This window comes from Podarcis tiliguerta (assembly GCF_965153285.1).
Source record: "Podarcis tiliguerta genome assembly, chromosome: 17".
Taxonomy (NCBI): Eukaryota; Metazoa; Chordata; class Lepidosauria; order Squamata; family Lacertidae; genus Podarcis; species Podarcis tiliguerta.
This window is the reverse complement of record NC_139550.1, coordinates 7,316,612-7,331,283: the sequence shown is the minus strand read 5'-3', so window position 1 is coordinate 7,331,283 and position 14,672 is coordinate 7,316,612. Positions and strand designations below refer to the sequence as shown.

The window sequence follows — 14,672 nt, the reverse complement described above, 5'->3', positions numbered from 1 at the left end:
CAGTAGGGCTGGGTGATAATCTGGTTTTCAACATTGTGATATATCACCATCTAAACGTCGCAATATATCAATAGATCACCATGTCTGAAAAAAAGGATGGAGCTATGTAGAGACACTGGCTGGCTTTCCCCTGCGTTGTGATTTTTGGCGGTGCCCGCTCTTGTGATTCACTGCTCACTGCATGAGGCAGAGAAGAGTTAACGAACTGCAGGAATCAAGAGAAACATTGGCTGGCTTCACGGTTTCCCCCACATTGTGATTTTTGCACAGCACACATAAACACATTATGATTCGCGATACATTGCCAGGTCAAAAATTATGAAAACGATATCACGATACGGATTTCAAACTGGTTTTCGACAGGGCTGCCTTAAGCACATGTGGCACCGGGGTGCAAAGATCTGCCCGGTGCCCCCCCCCCCCCGCCGGTTGCCCAGTCCCAGGCGCGAAGGAGGCTGGAGCCAACCGCCCGCCTCAGCTTCTCGCTGGCTCGGTCGCCTCTGAACTCACAGCGCAGAGCTGCCCGCAGCAGAAGAGCCTGCCGCAGCGCTCTAATGGACAGGTGGGCTCTTCCCCGGACTCAACCCTGACTCTGGACTCTCGGCCTGGTGCTCCTGAGAGCCCGGCGCCCGGGTGCCCTGCACCCCTAGCGCCTATCGGTAAGACGGCCCTGGTTTTGGATAATATATCTATATATCACCCAGACCTACCCTTCAGTACTTTGTAAGAAGATCTCAGAGATCAAATGACTGGCGGGGACACCTTTTAAACATCAAGAAGTCCCTTTTGAACCCTACCCTTCAGAAAGAGCCAGTGCCACCACCACACAGAGCTCCAAAGGCTCTTCCCAGATAGTCAATACAGGAGGATACCATACTTAATGGTATCAAAAGCTTTCAATGTGGGTGGGGAAACCCTACAGTCCTTTTGATGTTGGACTGCAACTCCTACCATCCTTGATCATTGGACATGCTGGCTGAGGCCCATGAGAGGTAGTCTATCAGGGTTCAGTAGCGCATGTATGCTATGTATGCCAGTTCCTGGGCACAGCTAATCAGGGCCAGAAAGCCAAAGGAGTTTCCATCTGAAAACATGGTGGCAAACCAGATGGGAAAGAGTACAGATAATCCGTTTCCTCCAGAACAACCTGGAGCTGGATCGCCACCACTCATTGAAGCAGCTTGCTCAAGTTAGTTCTGATTAGATCCCATTGAAAGCAATGGTCCTAACCACATCACAACTAACAACTTGGGCTGGGAGTCTGTAGAAGTGTAGAATTCTGAATAAACGCACGTAAGTTCAATCTGTTGGTTTAGTTTTCCAAAGAAGAGCCCAAAGGATAATTCCAAGTAACATAAACATTTTAAAATTACAAACTTGGACCAAATGAGTCCAACATAACTTACTCAAATACATTTAGGGTTGAAATTTGTGCTTTGATCATTCTGTTCGAAACAAGGTGTCTAAACAGTTTGAAAGGTGAAATTCCTCACCTGTTAACAACCACCCACATAGATATATTTTTTTACTAGGTTGTCAGTTCCAGCTACATTTTAGCTCAATGCTGGAAAGCTAGGTTGCTTTGCTTATAGCCCTGGCTATCCAAAAGATGTCTGTTTCCTAGTAAAAAATCAATTTTGTGAAGAATGGCAAACATGCTGTAGTCAAGGAGTGGGTATTAGGCCGGTGGTGATCCACTGGTACATCTTTTGAGAAATTTGCAGTAGATCACCAAGCGGTTGACTCCTAATTATCAAACAACTAAAAATAATTTCACCCAGCCTGCAAAATTAGGTGGCTAACAAAATGCTTGGTGGGGGGAGTAGATTTTTGTATGGAAGAACTTACAAACTCGCTTCTAGTACCCATCTCAGATTCCTGGACTCAGCATGTTCCCATTCCTGAATTATTAGTGTATTTCCATCTGGGACACACCTATGCCCTTGGCTCTGTTTGGTGGACCTCAGGATTCTAGTGTGACATGGGGGAACCAAGTAGATCCTGTAAGCCCGAACCCCTATTAAAGGCTATGTTGGTAACCCAAAAGGGCCTGATAAGGCCATCGGGTCTTTTTTCCAATATCCCTGTTATCCTAGAAGAGATCAAGATGCTTAAAGAGGGGGTCAACTGAGTATTCTGAGGTATACAGTTTCACATTGTATTCCTAAGGCTATTCCACAGATGTCAGCTGTAAGCCAGAACACTTAATAACTAATATACCAGACCTTTGCTCATTTTCATACTGAACCATCGACAAGGCATATCTACAACACGCCCAATAAATTACAAATCAAATAAGAGTACCAGCAATTGTTGATTTCTTTTGGCAAACCCCAAATCGACCTTAATTCTGCCAGGAGCTTGTCCTACACTTGAGTAGGACCCTGGTAGAGACACATGCCTGACTGGTATGTTCTCTCCCTTCTGGTTGTTCGGGAGCTTCAAAAGCTTCTGCCTAAACATCACAGCGACCGATGCTAACCGACATCGGCACACTTAGGGATCTGCAGAGTCTTCGCAGTTGCGTGACAGACCTCAGCAACTCAGCATTTTGGCTAATCTACTTTATTTACATATAAACACACACGGAGCACTGCAACATGGCTCCCTCTCTCTCTAGCATCAGACAGCAAAGAGAAAAAGAATAAAGGACAATAGTCCCACTTCACGGAACACGGTAACACAAACATCCTGTCTTCGTCACTTCCCACTCCATGGAGTCAAAACATAAACCATCATGTGATAGACAAAAATCCCATGACTGCAACCATGGAGCAGGAATTCTAACAAATTCCTCCAGTGCAGACGCATATTATGACCATTTCCTGCTTGCGTCTGCAAGGTGGATGATGTCATAATGCACAATGCCAGTGTCATCAGGGTTCTGAAACCCACTGTGGGCATCGCCGCTTGTTTGAAATGGAGCCCAGCACCTAGAGAATGAGCGTAAATGAGAAACGAGACAGAAAATGTCTAGCCGAGGAAGTGCAAGTTCTGGTTCCGTGCCGCTGAAGAGGGGGCCGCTTATGAAGCCTGGCTCAGCCAGGGCTAGAGATGAAGGGGAGGCAACTCCAAGGATGGTGGTGAAGGAGACCAGAGCTGTCGTCGTAGACATTGGTACTGGCTCCTGCAAGTGTGGCTTTGCTGGGGAACTCAAGCCAAGCCATGTGGTCTCCTCGACTGTGGGCAAGCATATCCAAGAGACGGCAAAAACGGGAGACAACAGGAAAGAGACTTTTGTCGGCAGAGAACTTCGAGATGCAGGAATGCGCCTGAAGCTTGTGAACCCTTTGAGACATGGGATCATAGTGGACTGGGATACTGTCCAAGACATGTGGGAATATCTTTTCCTGAAGGAGATGAAGATTCGGCCCGAGGAGCACGCGGTCCTAGTATCTGATCCGCCCCTGAGCCCTACCACCAACAGAGAAAAATACGCAGAAATGCTCTTTGAGAGCTTTTGCACACCTGCCATGCACATCGCTTACCAATCTAGATTGTCCATGTATTCCTATGGCAAGACGTCGGGTCTGGTCGTAGAGAGCGGTCACGGCGTTTCCTACGTGGTCCCCATTTATGAAGGCTACACCATGCCAAGCATCACTGAAAGGGTCGACTATGCTGGGTCCGATGTCACACAACACCTCATGAAGTTACTAAATGACTCCGTGAACATGTTCACAGAGAGAGACTGGCCCATTCTGGAAGATATCAAAGAGAACCATTGCTTCACTTCCGTGGACTTCCAACAGGAGACAACAGCACCTTCCAGGAAATATGAGATGGAATACGAACTTCCTGACGGGCAAACCATCATTATCGGCAAAGAGAGATTCCTGTGCTCCGAAATACTCTTCAAGCCGTCCTTGATCAACTCGCAGCAGCTGGGCCTGCCTCTCCTCACCATGACTTCCCTCAATAAGTGCGATGTCACGCTGAAAAAGAACCTGATGGGCAACATCTTGTTGTGTGGGGGCTGTACAATGCTTAAGGGCTTTGCTGACCGGTTCCAAAGAGAGCTGATTAAAATGTGCCCAAATGACAACCCCATTTCCTCAGCTGCTGCTGAGAGGAAAACGTCTGTGTGGACCGGAGGCTCCATCTTGGCCTCCCTGAAGGCTTTCCAACAGCTCTGGGTTTATAGGAAAGAATATGAAGAACGAGGTCCTTTTTACATCTACAGGAAATGTTTCTGAGCTCCCATCAGTGATTAAACTCTTACACATACACACACACACACACACACACACACACACCCCTCAAGCTAGATGCAGAGAGGCTAAAGAAGTCTCACACCCGCTTTTCTGTTAGTACCCATCGAAAAGTTACTTGATCTGTGAGCACTAATGGACTGCTTACTTTCCGTTCTCCCTGTATTAAAAGCCCATAGTAAACACTCTGCAGTTATAACAAAGTGGTTCTCCATTTCTTGACACAAAGCGGCACAGCAAATTTGCGCATAGGTAAGGCCTTCCTGCTGGATCCACGTTCTCAGGAAGCAAATGTAGCATCGGGCTGGATTTCTGTCTTATAGAAGAAACGGAAAACTGGAATTATTTTGCCTTGCGTTCCAAACGGTAATGGAGTTGAACATGAAAACACTGCCTGCTATGCCAACATCTTTCAAATATTTTTGCTTGGGAAAAGGGACGAGCTTTTTCACTTATAAAATGTGTTAAGTGTGAATTAGTCAAAAGTTGTGTTCCTTTCAGGGATGCCTTACTCCTTTTCTAGCTCGAGAATAGCAGTGCAGAGCGAAACAAACAAAAGTTGCTATATCAATATAGCATTTACACAACGCACACAATCAGGCATAATCCAGCACTGCAATCCTATACACACACTTAGGTAAAGGTACCCCTGACCGTAAGGTCCAGTCGCAGACAACTCTGGGGTTGCGACGCTCATCTCGCTTTACTGGCTGAGGGAGCCGACGACATTTGTACGCAGACAGCTTCCAGGTCATGTGGCCAGAATGACTAAGCCGCTTCTGGCAAACCAGAGCAGCACGCGGAAATGCCGTTTACCGTCCCGCCGGAGTGGTACCTATTTATCTACTTGCACTTTGACGTGCTTTCGAACTGCTAGGTTGGCAGGAGCAGGGACCGAGCAACGGGAGCTCACCCCGTCGCGGGGATTCAAACCGCTGACCTTCCGATCGGCAAGCCCTAGGCTCTGTGGTTTAGACCACAGCGCCACCCGCACACACTTAGCTGGGAGTAAATGCCATTGAACTAAATGGAATTTGGTTCTGAGTAGGCATGCGCAGAATTTATGTTGCTGAAAGCCTTACTCTTAACTAGAAACTTGAGGCATACTTTATTCTTTTTAGTAAGAGAGTTTTCTTTTTATTGTGGGCAGAGAGAATTTTCCACCTTCAGAGAGAAGTCCCTCTAATAATTCTGCCCCCCACCTCATGTTTTGATTTCATTGAATTACCGTATTGGCCCAAATATAAGCCGCAGCTTTAAAATTGGAGGGGGGGGGAGGGAAAAATACCCGAATATAAGCCTCACTTTTCATGGTCGGAAATTGGGGGGAAAGTGTGGCTTATATTCGGGCCACTACGGTATATGTTTTTCATTTATTACAGACCTGGAGACAAGGACTACCTTTAGGCACCAATCAAAACAGGTGTCCCCAGGTGTAGTCAGAGGGAACATAATGCAGCCACTTTGCTGAAGTTAAGCTGGCCTGGATTGAGGCAGTGCCTGGGTGAGAGAGCACAAGGGAATCCCACGAATGTCACCTGGAGTACCGTGAAGGCGATATAAAAATATTGGTATTATTTTAAAATTTAAAAAAACCCACACAAATAAATACATAGTGTAAGATTTTAGTTTTGCTACTAGGAAACATCTTTCCATAAAAGGATTACGTGCTCCATTGATTCACCAGCTTTTCCATGGAGATTCCCCCCCCCCCAAAAAAAGGAAATGCAGGTACTAAAGTTTGTTCACAAAGAACAGAAGAACCAAAAGATACAGAGACCCAGAATGGGAAAAGGTGGCAATGAAACTTTAATAGCCCCTCTTTCTCCTTGATTTTGAGAAAAAGGGGCAGCTCCTATAAATATTTTGTCAAAACATGGTATTTCAAGGTTAGCGTATGAAAATCCACCATCAGATACTCAGTTGATACAGCTGTGGTGTGTTTGTACCAGGAGTGCTGTGCTCTTGAGGGAATTACAAAGCGCATCTGGTTCGGTGGGAGCTTCACTTTTGCTATGCAGGGTAACTGATGTCCGTATTTGAGTTTGAGTTGTGTGTCCTTAAAAGATGCAGAGAAGCATGTGCCTTGACACGGAACACCAAGCCCAGTGGCGGCTGGTGCTCGTTGGATCTGGGAGGCCAACAGTAGGTGGCGCCAGAGATAATGGCAGGGAGAGCTAACAGAGTCTTGTTCCTCTCTGCCGAGTCCTACAAGGGCAACATGGAGAAGGAAACTTGGAGAGCCCCTGGGCTGGATGGAAGTAGGAAGGGGGACCAATGGGGACTGATGAAGGACAGGCTGAGGTTAGCTGGGCTGTGCCCCATTTGCCCCAACGGAGCAACCTTCGCTGTTCCAGCCCCATGTGTTTCTAATGGCAGGAGGGTGCTCAGAGACCATCCTCAAGGTTGCAATGGTGGGGCAAATTGCTTGGCTCTTAAAAAAAAGAAAAGAAAAAAAAGATGCAGAGAAGTTGCCATTCAGCCTAGAAAACCACAATGCAACTAAGGCGCAGTTCTGCTTTCAAATTTTAAAAGATTGTTTTGTGATATCCACTGCCAAAAAAGGGACCAAAGAGCCAAAAAAAAAATGTTGTTTTGAGTCAACAATTTTAAATAAACAGATGTTGCCTGATTGTTTTGCAGAGGCTTTTGTGTTTGGTTGTCCAGGTAATCCATCTGAACTCAGCAGCAGGAGAAAAGAGGAGGAAGGAAGGCAGCCCATAACTCAGGGCTATGTAACAAGGCTGGTCAGCACTGACTTTGGCCTGCCAATCGCTTGTCACTTCAGGATACATGATCAGCTGCAAGATCTGGAGAAGGCACATATTTCAGAATCCGAAGACACAGAAATACAGGCGCTCAGTCCATCTAACAGCTTCAGGGTCTAGATTATTGGAGAAGGTTCAGTTTCCACTGGATGCTTTTGTTGAGTTTGGGAGGTATAAAGAATTCAGGATCTGGGAGAGAGGGGGAAACAAAAAATAATACTAATAGTTATAAACAAAAATAAGCAGGCAAGCAATTGCATTTTACATGTAGTATGGGGATTGCAGAAACTGAAAGGAGATGCAAATGCCAAACCCCCACAATAACATTTTTTTAAAAAAGAAAAGGGGGGGGGGGAGAGAAGGAACTTTGTGAGAATGAAAATCATTCCTACAATTCCACCTGCTATTGGAGGCACACTTAAAATGAGTCAATGAAGAGTATAAAAATCTGGCATTCCTGTTTTTAATCTCATTTATTTGTGATCAGCACAGATGGTTTCTGGAACTTTACTGAATGGTAAGCATATTTAATCAAGATTAATCACCAAAAAACTCTGTGTGGTTTACATAATATCAAATATTCATTACAAACACCAATAAAACCAAGCAGTATAGATAATGAAATTACATGGTATGAATTGTTTTATTTACTTATCAGCATTTTTATAGAAACAGAACATAATCTGAGTCACAACTGAGTAGGGGATCAGCTCCGGAACCAGTTTTGAATGCTAGGAGCCAGCTCAGGAATATATGAAGAAATAAAGAAGAGTGCCTCTGAGCATGTGTAGAGTATGTTCCTTCAGCTCTCAAAATCAGAAGCAGCTTCCTCCATATCCTTTGGTATTAGAGGGTTTCCAGTCAAACAAGTTTTCACTTATATGTATACAGAAATTAAATGCTGAATTCAATCACAGTAAAAATTGATTTGTGCAGTGTATAGTTTCTCTCACCCACCTTGTGATGCTGGAGCCATTGTCTTTTGCTGATTGTAGGCAGCGCTTATGCTATTGGCAGTTGAACTGGGGCCCAGGATCTAAAATCGCAAGGATAGGCAAGTGGAGCAATTAGTCTGTGGCTCACTAAACATGCAATGCTAAGCCCAGCCACGGTTTAGTGAGCCCTACTGCTGCCATGCTACCCAGGGCTAAGCTGTGGTTTTGCTCCGCATTATGTCTGAACCCAGGTTCGTGGTTTGACTCCTCCAGACAGATCACGAGCTATAAACCCAAGAACAAGTCTGGGTTATAGCTCATAGTTTGTCTGGAGCTGAGCCCTGGTTCACACTATATGCTAAGCCAAGCCAAACCCTGGTTTAGCCCTGGGTAGCACAGCACAGCACAGCACAGCACAGCACAGCACAGCACAGCACAGCACAAAAATGACCAGGAAGAAGCAAATTGCTGGCAGACTCCTCTCTTCGAATCGGCATACAGTGGTGCCCCGCAAGACGAATGCCTCGCAAGACGGAAAACCCGCTAGACGAAAGGGTTTTCCGTTTTGGAGGTGCTTCGCAAAACGAATTTGCTGTGGGCTTGCTTCGCAAGACGAAAATGTCTTGCGAGTTCTGCGGGGGTTTTTTCCCTCCCCCCCTTTTCCCCCAGCCCCTAAGCCGCTTAACAGCTGTTCTCTAAGCCGCTTGACAGCTGATCTAAGCCGCTTATCAGCTGATCCACTAAGCCGCTAATAGCCTTTTAGCAGCTAATCCGCTAATCCCTTAATAGCCGCTAATCCCTTAATAGCCTCTAATCCCTTAATAGCCGCTAAACCGCTAATAGCGCTAATCCGCTAATGGGCTTGCTTCGCAAGACGAAAAAAACCGCAAGACGAAGAGACTCGCGGAACGGATTCTTTTCGTCTTGCGAGGCACCACTGTATTCATATAGTCATTCAAAGTCATCGTTTGGCTTAACGCTATGTCAATCAGGTCTATGTCTAACAATGAAATTACCCTAACAAGTGGGGGTCGTTTTATACATGGATAGTGCATGGGGTGGTCGTTTGATTGGTTGCTGCCACGGCTGTCAGCAGCTATCGGGCGTGTTATTGGTTGCTGTGTGCGTCAAGGGCTGGTCTTGATTGGTTGACGCTGTGGCAATACGGTGGGTGATTGGCAGCTTCTGCTGGCGAGGGAACAGACAAGAGGATGATTTTCCGCCGCATGCGGGTGAGCGATTTCCGGCAAACCCCCCCAAAAATGTTCAACAACTCTGAGCCATCTCCCCTCCATTTTCTTAAATCTGAGTCCCCCAAAATAAGGGGCGTCTTATACACAGAAAAATACGCTAATTGCTCCTTCTGGATAATCCTTGTCAGCACCGTGATAATTGAGAGAGCATGCCGGATCAGAGCCCTGTGACTACTTTTTTTCTTCAACATGAAAAGTGGTGAGCTGCGGTTTTAGTAACAAACCAACAAGGCTGCCAGCAGCATTTAGCCCCTTGTGCTAAGTAGTGATTACTCAGTTAAATTTGTACCGAGTTGGCTGGGATCTGCTGCAGATCTGGCGTCCAGATTTCAAGGAGGGATCGCTCCACCATGCGAAGGGTCTCCTCAAAGGCTCGCTGCAACTCCTGGGCTCGCCCGTCATAGCCAAAGAGGACGAGATGCTTTAAAAGGCTGTGTATCTCACCTTGGGAAGAAATTAAAGCCCCATGCCCCAATTATTATAAGTTAAAACTGAAATTCTTTAATTGTGGGGGATAATACACAAAGATGCCCTCCAAACCCAGCCTGGAAGGACCACAAGACTTAGAGAAGCTTTTAATGTTTAATAAACTATTGTATTTTAATATTCTGTTGGAAGCCGCCCAGAATGGCTGGGGAAACCCAGCCAGATGGGAGGGGTATAAATAATATATTCTTATTATTTATTCCACAGAATCCCCCTCTCTCTTGGGCCCGCACAAAATGAGCACCTATTCCTTTCCTCTGGAAAATAAAAGGGCCTGGGGGCCTCTGCAGAACCTATTCCCTTCAGGGGCATTCCAATCCCCATCCCTGAATATTCAGGTTTCCTTTTAAGAAACAACAATAGGAGCCTTTTGCTCAATGAGATGTAAAGGCAGGAAGTGCAAACTGCCTTGTACCCTATTGATCAGTAAGAAGCAAAAAACTTTTAATGTTCAGGCCAAATATGTCAATGGCTCTGGCACTTCAAACATTTGATATATTTTCCTAAGTCTACTTAATAAGTTAAATATGTTGAGAATGTATTCTAGTGATGAAGGCAAACCAAGAAAAAAAAGGGGGGAGGACATGGGTATCACTATTATTTTAACATACAGTGGTACCTCGGGTTAAGTACTTAATTTGTTCCGGAGGTCTGTTCTTAACCTGAAACTGTTCTTAACCTGAAGCACCACTTTAGCTAATGGGGCTTCCTGCTGCCGCTGTGCCACCGCTGCACATTTTCTGTTCTCATCCTGAAGCAAAGTTCTTAACCTGAAGCACTATTTCTGGGTTTGCGGAGTCTGTAACCTGAAGCGTATGTAACCTGAAGCATATGTAACCCGAGGTACCACTGTAAAGGACTACGTCCTACATGTCAGAAGCTAGGGGTGCTCATCCTCAGGGAATATTGAGAACAATAACAGAGAGAAAGTTCGACACCTCAAAATTCAGGCTTCTTCACTGAGTTAGCTACCCTGTGTCAGGTTTTCATTGTTAACCTCTTCAGAGTAGCTTTAAATCAGAATTATCCAGCAGCGACATGAACGTTGGCCTCAGTACTCCAGGATCCATGCATTTTTGTTTTACTCACTTTGTTATTGGTCATTCTGTCATTTAGGCTTATCCATTAATGAAGGCAGCCTATAATTCAGAGCCGCTGCATTTAGAAACACTCTCTGGAAATAATTGTTAATCCCTTGCTCTTTGTGGGGGTCCCGTTCCCCACTCCCCCCCCCGAACCCAGGCTTTTTCAGAATTGGTTCTGAGCCTCTTCCTTCAGACGGCATCCAAAGTTTGAAGAACCTTAGTGACTAACCTTTTAGATTGTCAATACTCCGGACTATTTCCCCTAAAACTTCCAGGAGCGCAACATCCTCTAAGGGGCTCCCTTCCTTTAGGCTGTGCTTCTTACGCTCTGCCTTGCGCCGGTTCTTTGACGAGCGTCTACAATAGATGAAATGCCATGAAACATCTATACACAACAGTGAAGTTGGAGTTCTTTGGGGGCAGTTTTTTTCTCCTCAAACTTGGGTCCCTAGCTGTTGTTGGGACTACAACTCCCATCATCCCTAGCTAGCAGGACCTGTGGACATGGGTGATGGGAGTTGTAGTCCAACAACAGCTATGGACCCAAATTTGAAAAAATCTGTTTTACGAGGAGGAAATAAGAGGGAAACCATAAATGGAAAGGCAGATTGAGAAGAGCTTGGTTTTGTTGTCAATACCTCCACATGTGCAGCGGAAAGCTAGCATTTTAGGAAGAAGCTAGACCCTGTTGTCTGGCTGTTCTAGTTTTTTTATGTGAAAGGATACTGGTTTTAGGAAATGGGTGGTAAGGAGAAATATTCCATTATGTGCACCTATAGGCAGGCTGAAGTGGTATAGCCTTGAGCAGAGTTTCCCAAACTTTGGTCTCCAGCTACCAAATTCCCATCATCCCTGTCCACTGGTCCTACTAGCTAGGGATAATGGGAGTTGTAGTCCAAAAACAACTGGAGACTCAATTTTGGGAAACCCTGGACAAGACGTTTTTACTGCTTAAGTGAGAACTAGCTTTTAGTTTCAACCTCTTGTTGCTATTTACCTGTCCCTCTATTTTCCCACCACCACTGAAGATTCAACGTCTGGGGTAAAAAGGCAGGATCAATCAGCTCTATTGAAATCTGTGCAAGAGAGAGCAATGATGACCCACCCATCTTATGTATTTATGTGGGGCTACCTTTGAACGTTACCCGGAAACTACAACTAATCCAGAATGCAGCAGCTAGACTGGTGACTGGGAGCAGCCACCGAGACCACATAATACCGGTCTTGAAAGACCTACATTGGCTCCCAGTATGTTTATGAGAAAAATTCAAAGTGTTGGTGCTGACCTTGAAAGCCCTAAACAGCCTCGGTCCAGTATATCTGAAGGAGCGTCTCCACCCCCATCGTTCTACCCAGACACTGAGGTCCAGCTCCGAGGGCCTTCTGGAGGTTCCCTCACTGTGAGAAGCTAAGTTACAGAGAACCAGGCAGAGGGCCTTCTCGGTAGTGGCACCCGCCCTGTGGAACACCCTCCCACCAGATGTCAAAGAGAACAACAAATACCAGACTTTTAGAAGACATCTGAAGGCAGCCCTGTTTAGGGAAGCTTTTAATTGTTTGATGCATTACTGTATTTTAATATTTTGTTGGAAGCTGCCCAGAGTGGCTGGGGAAGCCCAGCCAGATAGGCGGGGTATAAAAATTATTATTATTATTATTATTATTATTATTAAGGCACCACAGGTCTGCAAGTGGGGAGCATGTGTTTTACCATACAACCCAAGTATATAGTCAGACTCTATAATAAACTCAGTACCACCTAACAGCAATACTTTCACACTTACAGAGTGTGTGTGCTTGGTTGTTATCAGCACGACACAGCGAAGAGAGATGTAACATTGAAATTACACATACACTTCTGAAAACAATGTTCCTTACAGGTGAAATTAGGCAACCGTTCAGGTTAAAACGTTGCATGGATGAAGCAATGACTTTGTGGCCTGCTTGGTGATCAAAGCCCTAATGCAGATGATCAAATAAATGGGATCTGCAAAAGAGAACCAGGCGCAACCTCCATTTGTGCAAACATAATTCCCGACCTTCCCACTTGAACCAGGCCGTTGAAAAGCTGATGTGAGGGCAAAGTTACATACGCAGATATTCTTGAGTTACTGTGAGTGTATTTGGAACTCGCGTCGCTAGCTGTCACCATGCTGCTGGCGTCAGAAAAGAGATCCGATTCTGGGCAGTTTGGAAATTCGAGATCTGAAAAAGTCAGTCACCTGGATCAAGAGGAGAAAGAACAAAACATCCCCCATACCGCCTCCTAAATCCTCCCCACAACAGCAATGTATTTTTCGCTGTATAAGATGCACCAGACCACAAAACGCACCTAGTTTTTGGAGGAGGAAAACAAGAAAAAAAAATCTCAGAAGCCAGAACAGCAAGGGGGGGTCGCTGCGCAGCGAAAGCAGCAATCCCTCTTGCTGTTCTGGCTTCTGTGATAGCTGCACAGCCTGCATTCGCTCCATGAGACACACACACATTTCCCCTTACTTTTTAGGAGGGAAAAAGTGAGTCTTAGAGAGCAAAAAATACGGTATTTCTATGACACCTAGCAATGTCTGACGGGCCTTTTTCTCCAAAACAATTCTGCCAGACAGCTAGTTATTGCTGTTCCATCTCACAAACGGAAGCCCAAGCGGGGACAGAGTGACTTTGCAAAGGCGCTCCACAAGTGAGCCGTGATTTGAACGTGGGATGAAATTGATTTGATATAATCACAGACTTGCAATTCAAACTTTGACCTCCATGGTGCTAGTCCATAAGAGCATACACTGACTCCTTGCTGCTATATGGCTTATCCAGTTCAGCCTCCTCTTCCCAACAATGACCCCCCATATGCCTCTGGGAAGCTGATGAAGAAGAGGAAGAAGAAGAAGAGGAGGAGTTTGGATTTGATATCCCGCTTTATCACTACTGGAAGGAGTCTCAAAGCAGCTAACATTCTCCTTTCCCTTCCTCCCCCACAACAAACACTCTGTGAGGTGAGTGAGGCTGAGAGACTTCAGAGAAGTGTGACTGGCCCAAGGTCACCCAGCAGCTGCATGTGGAGGAGCGGAGACGAGAACCCGGTTCACCAGATTACGAGGGTACCGCTCTTAACCACTACACCACACTGGCTCCCTATGAACACGGCGCAGAGGCAACAGCGACCCTCTCCACCCAGTTGTTTATTCCTAGCACCAGGCATTCAGGAGATAATATTGCCTGTGAACCTGGAGGCAGCACGAGTAGTAGCCATTGATAGCCTTATCTTACATGACTAGGTCTATATCAAAATACAGCTTGATCCCAGGAGCTAATCTGTGGCAGGACACAAGACCATCGCATACCCAGCATCTCATTCCGGGCTTGCTGCTTCAACTCTCTGACCACAGAAAGGCGCTTCTGATGGCAAGAAAATGCTGCTTTCTGAGTCTCCAGGAAGGCCAAATGATTTTTCTGAACTATTGAGGGCGACAACAAGGGAAGAAGCATTTTGCAGTAAAACTGACGCAGGCACATTAAAAACTTTGTCTAAGCAAGGAAAAACCCCATATCAAGAAGACAGCACTGTACAAGCTTAAGGCAGGTTGTCAAGGTCAATCTTCTCTGGTGTACGCGCCCTATCCTGACACCCAGAAAGCTAGCATATCAGCACAATCACGGTCTTATTTTTTTATTACATTTATTCATTGCTTTTCAGAAAGGTGTCTCTCAAAGTGGCTTACACAAACCCATAAAATCATGTGAGAACCAAATACACTGAAAAAACAAGGGAATAGGCGGAACGGCAGATGAAACTACTTGACTATGCAGAGATGGTGAGATTGGCTGGGAAAATCAGAAATGAGGAGGATCAAAACTTCAGAAGAGAATGGGACAAATATCAACTATATTTAAAAGAACACTGTAAACACTTGAACACTTTGGCAGGCTTTGAATAACTCTT

At 45.5% G+C, this 14,672-nt stretch overlaps 2 protein-coding genes across 2 annotated transcripts in view; one reads left to right on the top strand and one right to left on the bottom strand.

Moving 5' to 3' along the window:
- The first annotated feature begins 2,554 nt into the window (after positions 1-2,554).
- ACTL7A (actin like 7A) lies at positions 2,555-4,686 on the top strand. The gene has a single exon (XM_083420453.1). It carries the CDS (start codon positions 2,970-2,972, stop codon positions 4,194-4,196), a length of 1,227 nt encoding a protein of 408 aa, XP_083276579.1. The 5' UTR covers positions 2,555-2,969; the 3' UTR covers positions 4,197-4,686.
- A 1,316-nt stretch (positions 4,687-6,002) lies between these two features.
- ELP1 (elongator acetyltransferase complex subunit 1) overlaps positions 6,003-14,672 on the bottom strand; it is a 49,310-nt gene continuing 40,640 nt past the window's right edge. Inside the window, exons 32-38 of the mRNA XM_083419491.1 lie at positions 14,074-14,187; positions 12,832-12,943; positions 10,968-11,095; positions 9,457-9,611; positions 7,937-8,015; positions 6,687-7,168; positions 6,003-6,296 (exon numbers count right to left, since the gene is read on the bottom strand). Coding sequence (XP_083275617.1) covers positions 7,101-7,168; positions 7,937-8,015; positions 9,457-9,611; positions 10,968-11,095; positions 12,832-12,943; positions 14,074-14,187 — 656 coding nt within the window. The 3' untranslated portion in view covers positions 6,003-6,296; positions 6,687-7,100. The remainder of the gene's footprint in view (positions 6,297-6,686; positions 7,169-7,936; positions 8,016-9,456; positions 9,612-10,967; positions 11,096-12,831; positions 12,944-14,073; positions 14,188-14,672) is intronic.

Excerpts from the sequence above, each read along its gene's own strand:
- ACTL7A (XM_083420453.1), top strand. The coding sequence starts at position 2,970 with ATGTCTAGCCGAGGAAGTGCAAGTTCTGGTTCCGTGCCGCTGAAGAGG.